Consider the following 11,674-nt stretch of genomic DNA (forward strand, 5'->3'; position numbering starts at 1 on the left):
GCGCTGTGAATAATTAAGATCATCATTTAAACACCAGACTAAGTCCATTAGAGTTATGCTTACCAACAACACAAATTAATGCGTTTAAACACTGTACTAATCAATTTAAAATTATTATTTCATAAAAAAAAAAGTTATATACTTTTGCAATATTTATTTTAAAAAATTAATTTATTTTAACAAAAAGTTCAAATACTCTGTTGTTTTAAGATATATTTTTACGTAATTTTTTTTTCATTTTAATAAAATAGTTATGATATTTCTGGTTAAAATTTTTCATTTTAATTTAATAAATACCCAACACACGAGTGTAAATAAAGCAAAGATTAGATAAAAATAAAATAGTACTACTCATTAATATTATCTTAAACTTTTAAAAGGAACAAGTCAATAACAAATTTCAAATTAAAAAACAAAGTTAACATAATCAAACGCAAGTGAATTCAAATATAAGAATAGAACGAGGTTATTTATTTTTAAGAAGGAGCTAAAGTCTATGTGTAAGTTCTTGGAGGAATGTACACGTATTATATATATAGAGCATGCAATAGATATACAAAACAAACCTACTCATCTTAATAAGTTTGAATTGAAGAAGATCAATGGGTAGCATTGGAAGAAAATGGAGAGAACTTAGTGGGAGAAGCAATTGGAAAGGTCTGCTAGACCCTCTAGACATTGATCTTCGGCGTTACATAATACACTACGGAGAACTTGCTCAAGCTACGTACGATGGTTTCAACTCAGAAAAGGCATCAAAGTTTGCTGGGAACAGTCGATATTCTAGGAAGGAGTTCTTTGGCAAAGTTGGTTTGGAAAAAGGAAACCCTTTCAAGTATTTGGTGACCAAGTTCTTGTACGCAACTTCCAAAGCCAGTGACTCTGAGGCGTTTCTCTTGAGGTCGTTTTCGAAGGACGCTTGGTTCATGCAATCGAATTGGATGGGGTATGTTGCTGTTGCCACTGATGAAGGGAAAGAAGCATTGGGGAGGAGGGACATAGTGGTTGCTTGGAGAGGAACCATTCAGGCTGCAGAATGGGTTAAGGATTTTCATTTTCATTTGGATCCTGCGCCGGCCATTTTTGGTGATGCTGCTTCTGCACAAGTTCACCATGGTTTTTACTCTCTTTACACCTCCACGAACCCAGGTTCAAAATTCACCAATACCAGTGCTAGAACCCAGGTAACATCTACCTAGGAGTGGTCCTTATTTTTAAGTGTAAATGTTTGGAATTTTTCTTTCAAGTATTTCTAGTTAAGACAGTTTATGTAAATCATTTGTACGAGGAAATTTGGCAGGTGCTTGACGAGGTTGGAAGATTGGTGGAGGAATACAAGAATGAAGAAGTTAGCATAAGTGTTACAGGGCACAGCTTGGGTGCTGCACTTGCAACACTAAATGCAGTGGACATAGCTGCCCAAGGGTTGAACAAACCGAAAGACCAACCTCAGAAAGCGTGTCCCGTAACTGCATTTGCATACGCTTCTCCTCGTGTAGGAGACTCAAACTTTGAGGATGCCTTCAATGGCTATAAAGATCTGCGAGCACTGCGTATTCGTAATGAAACCGATATTGTCCCCGTTAGTCTCTTTCTAGGCTTTTCCGATGTGGGACAGGAACTAGTGATCGACACTAGAAAATCCAAGTTCTTGAAGGAAGGGGTGAGTGCTCATAACTTGGAGGCTTACTTGCATGGAGTTGCTGGAACGCAAGGGAGAAAGGGAGGGTTCAATTTGGAGGTGAATCGTGACATTGCACTTCTAAACAAGAGCATAGATGCATTGAAAGATGAATATCTTGTTCCTGTGGGATGGAGGGTGCAGGAGAACAAGGGTATGGGTCAACAATCGGATTATACTTGGAAGCTTATGGAGGAAAATGAAGATGGTTTTCAATCCATACATTCCAGTTTATAAGTTGACTTTGAATCCAATGTTCAGGATTGTACTGTTTGATCTCGTTGTGTCCGCAAGTAATGGAGTATAGCTTCTCTATCGAGTTTCTTTTTGTGCTCTCCTACTGAACAAAGAAAACACACGAACGTTGATATATTAAAATTCTGTTTTAACATATTTTAAAACATCCAATCAGTGTCCAGTGTAGTATTTTGAAAGCACAGCAAAAACCAGCGTAGAATCAAATTCCAAATAATGTCTTTGGCAGCTGTTACCACGACAAATGGCTATGTTTGTAATCAGTGACTTGATGTGAAATAAAGTTTTTCAAAATGTATTGTTGGTATATTGTATCCCTCAAATTTGAATGCATTTGAATTTGATTATGTTATAATTTAATGTCTATTTAACTCAATAGAGCATTTAAGTAGTTTGAGGATTTGTTGTTTTAATTTAAAGTCACTTTGATATTGAGAATTTGTTGTAAAATCTTCTCACGGTCAGTACCAGAATATTATAATTCAAACTTACTATTTGACCTTAAGCCAGATCATTTAGAGATGCGTAATTATCTATTAGAAAATTCAACCATTCATGTTGATATGAGCCTTCAACAAGACAAAACAATATCCCTTCAACAAGACAATTAATATTGCACAAGGGATACAAGTCTTTAAGGCAATTAGTAATTTCTCATTTGACTTTTTTACACCATATTGATGAATCATACACAATGATTTTCCAAGATACTTAATCTTTACAAACTTCCTAATTTATGATTACAACCCCTTTTTTTTCAATACTTAAAGTTCACTTTTTTTTCTTTTATCACAAAAATATAATTTTACTTAATATGAACACAAATGTAAAAGTAATTTTTATAATTACTTCACCATGCAGCGAAAGAAAGCAACAATGATTATTTTTTATAATCGGCAACAATTTTGGAACTGAGGTATATCCAAGGTAAAAAATGGTGAGTTTTTTTGTCTCGGTTAGGAACCGAGATAAAAAAAGGATGAGTTTTCGCTTCGGTTCATCTATGACAAAAGTAGTAAATAAAAAAAAATGAGTTTTTAGCTGTAGTTGTTTAGGGACCGCTGCCATATAGTGCGTCAAATTTTAAGAAAATATTTAATTTTAAGAGTCTATGGCATCAGTTTTTGCTTGAATCATTGTCAGAACCCTTGATTATTTTTTTTAAATCTATCACACTCTATGGCAGCGATTGTAGCCTGAACCGAGGCTATAGAACTTTTTCTACATCTTGGTTTTTATCACGTCTACGTCTTTTTTAATAATGGGTTTATTTTTGTAAAATCCCTTATCACAAAAACTGACCTGCATATAAAAGCACAATATTCACAGCATAGAAATACAATCCAAATAATTCTTTTCAACGAAATACATAATTATAACCTTAAGATATCTTAATGTACAAAGTATAATAACTATAAATCAACTCAATTAAAATATGCTAATTTAAATATTATTGTTTCCCTGCCACTTGTAATATGGTCACGAATAGTGGATGTAATCCAATGCATTACATAGTAACCACACTCATATAAGTCGATTTGTTTATTTACACTATAATATATCATCATAGTTATAAGTAGTTAATGAAGATTGTTAAAATAAAACAATTATAAGAAATTATGGACCAAAATATCAAACCTTGAGGGTCAATCATGCAAGCTTTTGAGTCGTAGCATTTGATTTTCCTGACAACATCATATGTGTTGCAATTGAATTATGAAAAAAATGACTTTAGGATACATTTATGTAACAAAGAAAGTCCAAACATTGAGGTTCTTACCAATCTATTACTTGTTTGAGATGTTTGGGAGGAGACTTATGCAACGAGCAAAACCACACAACAATGTTCTCCGGTATGGAAACCACAAGTAGCTGCCATTGGTGCCTGAAATTGATAATAACTAAATTGTTATATATTAAATCACAGATGAAACTTTGAAGTTAACAAACTTCACTTACCCAGCTATATAAGGGACAAAATATATATCCTTCCCCCTTCTAAAGTAGTTGGTGACGTATGTTTGGATGTCATCAAATTTATTGCCTTCGTGAGTGAGTTGGGGTCAATGAACACATAAACATCATTGAACCCATACTGTTACTTACCCCAAACATATACATGAAATCAAAAATTAATTTGATATAAGTAACTTGATAAATCAATTTTATATAAATAATTGTTCATATACTTACATTATCCATAACTGAATTAGGGTAATATTCAACTCTTCTTTCCTCAATGCAAGCACTAAGACATATTGCCTATACAATGAGATCTCAGACTCTCTTCCAAATACAATAGAATCCCATTGAACTGTCATCGACTTATTTGCAATGATGTCAGAAACCTGGCGTAGTGCACCAAAAGGGCCATCCTTAGATAAATATTTAAGTTTGGACATCAATAACATGTAAAGTTTAAAATTGAGAAGTGTAAAGTAGGAGTCCATACTGGGGGGTCAGAAATAGAATCAACCAAATGTCTACGTCAGGTGAGAAAAGATTGAAATTCCTGTGTCATAGTGAAAATCTCATCTGTTGGCAAGGAATTAACATATCTAGTATGACAATCTCGTCTACTAAGACCTTGACTTCATCGTCTGATAGCCTCATACTATGAACTACAATGGTTGTCTTAAACATTGTTCCACGAACCACTAACATCGTCCTAGTACCATCTAAAACATACAGATGACATGGAAGAGTGTCGTCCATGTCGTCTTCCTAGGACGCCTGGAGCTGAACAACTACCTTTACCACTTATACCTCTCAGAGTCAATGTTAGCTTATACAAAGAATAAATTATTGAACAAAAATGATTATTAATTTTACCTATGAGAAGCACATTTTCCCTTGTAGGAGATGGTTGCGGATGCATCCCATAATTCTCAAATTGATGCTGAAACTGGCGCATAACTCTTTCAATTACTTTTGAAGTGACTTCATCATACAATTGTGCCTTATCTTCTTTGTGATCTCATACATCAACCTTTCTTCATACTCTTGGTTGTGTGTGTATTAAGTGTGATATGAGGAGCCCCCAAAATAATGCCTAAGGCCTATACCGGATCCAACAAACACACTCGTCCAAGGTGCTCAGGTCATCCAATTGCAGTAATAAGAATATCATGACAACCTTCTGAAGTGAATTGACGTTGGGAGCTCTACTCAACCAAGGAGTCTTGTAACATAACAAACACCATTATTATTTAACAGGTCTATGCAATATGTATAATGAAACTATTATTATAGGAAAAATGACATCGTATAATTTTTTCTTATATTTCTCATGTACTTTCAGAAGTGTAGGAGCCTGATGATCATAGACGGGCTAACTTCCACTTCTCATGCTAAGATGGTAATGAAGGAGGTTGGGGACTACCACCCTTAGGAAGTGGGGGTCTACCTTCTGACTTTTTCTTGATGATTTTCTCTTCAAGCTTCCTATACCTACCATGAGAGAATAAGTTGGGGTTTTATTTTTAGCACTTATACCTTGTGCTTTTGTCTTTGTTTCCTGTCACATAATGAATTAGTTCATATGATATAAAATTGTTAATGAGGAATTGAATAATATCAACTATACTAACCTGTCATGCCTTTGATGTACGAGTCCCTACAAATTGACACAAAGTTTTTTTTTCATTTGCCTTATTTTTGGCTCATGGAGACTCATTTTTCTTTTCTCTAAAGATATATTTGGACGTCAATTTTGTCTAAAAACCCTAAAAATTTTTGGCGATAGAGGATAAATACTTATTTCTAAGTGTCGCGACATTTGAAATGTCAAATGTCATCTGTAATAAACAGAATAAATTTGTATCAATACAAAATTATCAATATAATGAAAGTATAAATCAAACGATATTAATTAACTTACCAATAGATCATGCCATATTATGTTCTGATCAACTTTAGACACATGACCGAAAGATGGAGTAAGGATAAATATTATGTCCCGTACACAATACTCCTAGGCATGATTTAAAGACATCCAGATTTGGACCAGATGTATCCTTTTATAATCCATACCCATCGGATAAAGAATTTTCTTCGCATCATAATTACGAGTGGGTAGTGTATTTCCATTTGTAGAATTTCATTCAACAACGTCAACAATTTTGTGAAACTCTTATCAGTCCATTCCATGGTTCCTTCAAATTCATAAGCCTTTACACTATTGACAATCGTGTGAACTTAGTTAAACCGACATACAAAGGAGTCTTCACATCATTGGACATCGTCTCACACACACGCACTTAGACAAAATTTTCTATGCCAACATCGTGCATCATGTTATCTAATTTGTCTTCTTTAGGTCGATCTTCCATGGTGGAATTAATAACATTTTCAGTTTGGGAGACAATTGAAAAGTCTATTAATTCGCTGTACCATATCCATGTTCTATAACTTTGTAGAAAATCATCATAGATAAGATGTTCCCTAATTTCGGTTGCGTTCAACTTTCTCTCATTCAAACAATTGACATAAAGACATTTAAACTTGACTTCATCATCACTTCTACCCTCATTATGTTGCGCAGATTGAATAAATTCGTCTACCCCTCTCTTGTACTCAACATTGATATATGGTGAATTAATCTAATCTGAATCTATACATAAATATACTAAAATTATTTACACAATTTTAATAATCTAATTCAATACAATCATACAATTAAGCATTAAAGTAATCACATCCAAAATAAAAAAAAAAATTTACAACCTACTACAAAATTATATGTTCTTATTAAAAAGTAAACATTAAACATCAAAATAAGAACCTAGAAGCGTGAAAGGTCAATAACAATGGACAACTCGAGTTAAGAATGAAAGAAAATACCACTACGCAAAAATGAAACCTAGATAAAAATATAAAAAAACCTTGGTGCATATATATATATATATATATATATATATATATATATATATATATATATATATATATATATATATATTCACACGTTGATAAATTTGTCGTGTTATTCAGAATAAATCTACTGTAGTGTTTTCTAAGAACTTTCTTGAAGAAAAATAATTGTTTAGCTTGGAAATTCTTGTATTTGAAATATAAAGCTCAACTGTAGGTTTTCAAGAGGATCGCTTAGTTAAGAGAAAAGAAAACAACACAAGAGATTTTATACTAGTTCTCTCAAACTGAGCTTCGTTCAGTCTCCTCCGTAGAGGGTTCCACCATAATCTTGACACGATTACAAATGAGTATTCGCACCACTCTTGAGTACTCAGCTACCTCGCTGAGATTTCCTTTGAGTATTTGAGCCACTTTTGGTACTAGACTACCGCGTCTAGATTCCTCAACTTAAAAGAGTTTGATTGCAAGTATTTTAATTCTCTTAAGAATTGCTTACAAGTAGTTCAGACTAAATCTCTTTACGAGAGGATTTGATTACAATACAATACAGTCTAAACACTCGCAGGTGTTTTTGTCTTCTCTCTTACAATAGTAAGAAATTTGAATCTTAACCTTGAGAGTACCTCTTTCTCTTTTTCTCTTTTCTTCAGCTTAAATGCATTATTTTCTCTTAGCTCTTTTCTCTTTTTCTCTTCAAGATGGATATGACGTTGTAAGGTTTTCTTTGTGCTTTTTGGCTATACCCTTTTATATCCTCTTGATTTTCTTCTCATGACCTCTTCTATTTATAGGTTTCATGAATATTTGTCCGTTAGACTGAGTTTGTAGTTTCTATTCTCGATACTTGTGTTTTCTCTTTCTTCTTTTCACAGCAGTGTTATGTAAGCCAACTTTGTCAGAGCAAACATGCTTTTTCAGTCCTTTTCTTAAAGTAGGTTGTATGATCTTTTTAGACTTTGCTTTAAGAAAGGAACATTCCATGATTATCTCCTTTATTTCTAACGTCCACATTTTGATATTTGATATGTAGCATTATGGATGTGTGTAGAATAAATTATCTACAAAGTTAGAGTAAATTGTGCATGCAACATATATGATTTTTCTTATCACTTTTGTTGTTTTGAAACGTTGAGCATTTAATGTCATTTAATGCTTGCTCAGAACAACAAATTGCTTTTTGAATTCCTACCGTTAGGTAGCATTTTACAATTAAGTTCTTTAAGTTGAAGATACCAAACGTATATAAACACTTCATCAAAATATGAGGTGTTTGTTTAGATCATGGGATCGTTTGATCAAGTAAACGCTTCTTTGACTTTTGTTTCTTTTTAGACAGATAATGTTTGGCTTGCTTAGGCTTTCTTATGTGTTTTTAATAATGAAGTCTTTTAATGTTTTTGTCAAAGACCTTGTCTTGACTTGTTTTTATTTTCGAGAGAAGCAAAATACCTAATCTATGTATTTTAAGCATTGAGCTTTTAACTCAATCTCTCTTGGACACTTTTAGACAAGACATCGTCTAGTCATGCATTTGGGTGTTTTACCTTAAGTGTTTTTCTATTTCTATTGACCTAAGTATTTTCCTATGATTTCTATGTTTGGGGTTCAGGTTCTAGTTTTTATCTATTTCGAGTTTTAGGCTCTAAGTCTTGTGTTATTATCCTAGGTTGTTTTTTGGTTATTAACTCGTTTTAATGTTATTTGATTAAACTTCAAAATATGAGACCGTTTGTTTGTATAAACAATTTAACAATCTTTCCCTTTTAGATGTTTAACAAATACACATTTAAACGATGTATTCATTCTTTAGTTCAACTTTTAGTTTTAAGTCCTATGTGTTTTATATTTTTTGTTTTTATCTTTTGCATGTTGTTAGTGGACACATTCGAAAAAATATTGTGCAAAAGCAAATAAACGAGTAAACGAGAATAAAAAATAGATAGTTATAAATAAACAACAAATAAAGATGAATAGATAATAATCACAAAATAAACAACACTCATAGACAATTCTTTTTAAAATAAAATATATTACATGTAAACATGGACTAGTAAGATGAACTCTAAGAATATGGAGAAACTCCCCATGATTCTATTATATCCTAACTTCTAGTGTACTCTCCCTAAGTACATGCTCCTAGATGCTGACGCATCTTTTCTTCTTCTTTTTCTACCCCTTATTTGATAAACATCAGAAAGGGGAAAAAAAGAAAAAAGAGACATCACAACCCGACAAGATTAGGGAGGGCATAGGTTTGGTGGAAGAACTACCCGTGAAAGGTAGGTGAGCTCTTAGAATAGGAGTAGGGGAGGAGGTTGGATTATCATGTGAATCTTGTTCTGGTGAGGCAATGAGATGACAATGACGGTCAAGAGCATTGGAAGAGGGTTTCATTGGCTTGAAATATTGAAGGTGATAAACGTTTGACAAGTGTACCAATCGTTATTGTAGTAATAAACTATCGTCCTCTGGGATTGAATGAGTTGAGTACTAGATTCTTAATTTACGTAATTTTGAGCAACAAAAAATATCAAGTAAAATGATGAACATAAACAAGTGATGGGAATTCAAATAGTATAAACAACGTTAGAGAATTGATTTCATACATTTTCATATAAATTCCTCCCCTTTCCAATTGATGTGTGAATTATAATTATCCACTTGAGTTTATTAAGATCTTGTTTACCCCTAATTCCTTAGACAGACAAACGTATCCATTGAATTCTAACTCCCAATCCCTTAGGTCAGTTACAAAATTCAATAAAATCATGAAGAACAATTATTATCTCAATTGCAAACTAATTAGTTGTCCCCAATTTTCCAATTGTGACAACATCTAATCTGTTTTATTTATAATCGCAAACAATCCCCAATTTCTCAATTGTGAAACTACTCATAGAATAGACATTAAAACATAAATAAAACACTGGGATAATTAAAATTAACTAAAGATCAATTGAAAAGGTTCAGAAATCATAATCCAAAGTACTACATCAATCCTCTAACAAAAGGAAATTTAGTTCTGCATAATGTAAAAATTCAGAAATGCAAACCAAAAGAAGAAGAAGAAATGTTGAAGCTTTTTCCTCCGTCTCTGTGCGTTTTTCCTCCTTCTTTACGTTTTCAATCCCCCTCTTTAATCCCCCTCATTCCTCTTTTTAAGAGAGTAGTTACTCTTCCTAAGTAATTGTCCTTAATTTCTATTTAATTTAAATCTCTTTAAATCCACGTCAAAAAAGAGGTTAGTAACTGCTCTGAAAAATTCCACAGCTCATGGAAAAATCCACAATCTGCTTGTTCTCTTCTCTGGATTCAATTATGTACCTCCTGAAGCAAAATCCACAAGTTGTGGAACTTTCCACAGCTAGGTTGTGGAACTCTCTGTTTTGTATCTGCATTTTGGAGCAAAATCCACAATTGTGGAACTGTCCACAACCAGGTAGTGGAACTCTCTATTTTGCATCTGCATTTTGTACCTCAATTCATCCCAAGTTGTGATTTTGACACTTAGAATCACTAATCTACAAGAAAAACACAAAATCCCCATGTATGATCCGAAACCAGGATAATGTATGATGAAATCATTCAATTAATGCAATTATGTATGCAAATGGCCTAAACTAAGATATGAATGCAAACATTTTATTCACACATCAGAAGGTTTGGAAACTCAGAGAGTGGAGAGGACATGATAGTGAGAGAGAAATTAGGGTTTGAGAGAATGAGTTGAGAAGATGAGAGAAGAAACAAATTAAATAGAAGGAAAAAGTTAGTCATGGGCAATTGATCAATCTCGTTCATTTAATGTGGTTAGTACGAAAGATTCGAAAAAGAGATTTTGAGTCTCTTGAATACCGAGAAGATTTTGAGAAGGGTATTAGTCAACAACGGATAAGAGTGGAAAGCGATGGAATAAGAGATTTTAGGGTTTCGAGGAAGAAAGATTGGACTTTGATAGGAAGAAAGATGGCTTGATTGACACGCAAAAGATTTGGTAGATAGGAGGGAGGGTTTGGACTTTGGAGATCCTAGACAACTTCTAAAGATGGGCTCAGTACTTAGACACACCTAATGCATGAATGCAGTGTTCTTATAGATGATTTATCTTAGACGATGCAACAGAATGACGTCTTGAGGGCTATGTGTCCTAGACGATTGAGTATCTAAACTTTGACACACCTATATGAACACACTAATTAACATGTTGAGTTAATTTTCATTCAACGCTTCTCACACCAATAAAGGGTTATTAGACGGTTAAGTATATCTTCAACTAATGGCTTAGTGAAGATGTCAACAAGCTGATATCTTTTGTGTTTACATATTGTTAACATGATCACGTATGAAGCGATGCTTGACTTCAATATGCTTAGCGTGTGAATGCAATGTAGGATTTATTCACTTCAGTATGACTTCAATAATAAATGCAACATTATTATCACAGAGGACAGGAATCGTACCTTGAATGTGATTGTAGTCTTCTAGTAGATTCCTAATCCATAAGAGTTGAGAACAGCAGTGTGCAGCCGATATGTACTCAGCTTCAGCGATTGATAGCACAATTGTATTATGTTTGTTGCTCAACCATGAGACTAGGTTTCCTCCAATGAAGTAGCAGCCTTCATTTGTGCTTTTTCGTTCAACTCTGTCTCCAGCAAAATCAGCATCACAATATCCTTTAAGATCAAAACACTCACTCCTTTTGTAATGCAGATCGAGAGATATTGTTCGTTTGAGATATCGAAATATACCTTTAAGAGCACTGAGATGGGTTTCTCTGCGATCTGACTGAAATTTTGCACAAAGACAGACATTGATCATAATGTCAGGTTTAGACGCAGTGAGATACAAAAATGAACCTATCAT

The 11,674-nt window shown here is 33.4% G+C and overlaps 2 protein-coding genes across 2 annotated transcripts; one reads left to right on the top strand and one right to left on the bottom strand.

Annotated features, from left to right (window-relative positions):
- The first annotated feature begins 579 nt into the window (after positions 1 to 579).
- LOC124848076 (phospholipase A1-IIgamma-like) lies at positions 580 to 2,196 on the top strand. The gene is made up of 2 exons (XM_047325689.2): positions 580 to 1,184; positions 1,301 to 2,196. The coding sequence occupies exons 1-2, from the start codon at positions 603 to 605 to the stop codon at positions 1,916 to 1,918; spliced, it is 1,200 nt and encodes a 399-aa protein (XP_047181645.1). The 5' UTR covers positions 580 to 602; the 3' UTR covers positions 1,919 to 2,196.
- A 9,010-nt stretch (positions 2,197 to 11,206) lies between these two features.
- LOC124848074 (secreted RxLR effector protein 161-like) lies at positions 11,207 to 11,674 on the bottom strand. The gene has a single exon (XM_047325685.2). The coding sequence runs from the start codon at positions 11,672 to 11,674 to the stop codon at positions 11,207 to 11,209; it is 468 nt and encodes a 155-aa protein (XP_047181641.2).

The sequence above is a fragment of the Vigna umbellata genome, chromosome 1 (assembly GCF_029865625.1).
Source record: "Vigna umbellata cultivar VRB3 chromosome 1, Vumbellata_1.0, whole genome shotgun sequence".
In the NCBI taxonomy this organism is placed as follows: Eukaryota; Viridiplantae; Streptophyta; class Magnoliopsida; order Fabales; family Fabaceae; genus Vigna; species Vigna umbellata.

Bases quoted from the DNA above. Each gene is read 5' to 3' on its own strand.
- LOC124848076 (XM_047325689.2), top strand. From the start codon at position 603: ATGGGTAGCATTGGAAGAAAATGGAGAGAACTTAGTGGGAGAAGCAAT. The intron at 1,185-1,300 runs GTAACATCTACC...GAAATTTGGCAG, and splicing joins ATACCAGTGCTAGAACCCAG to GTGCTTGACGAGGTTGGAAG.
- LOC124848074 (XM_047325685.2), bottom strand. From the start codon at position 11,674: ATGATAGGTTCATTTTTGTATCTCACTGCGTCTAAACCTGACATTATG.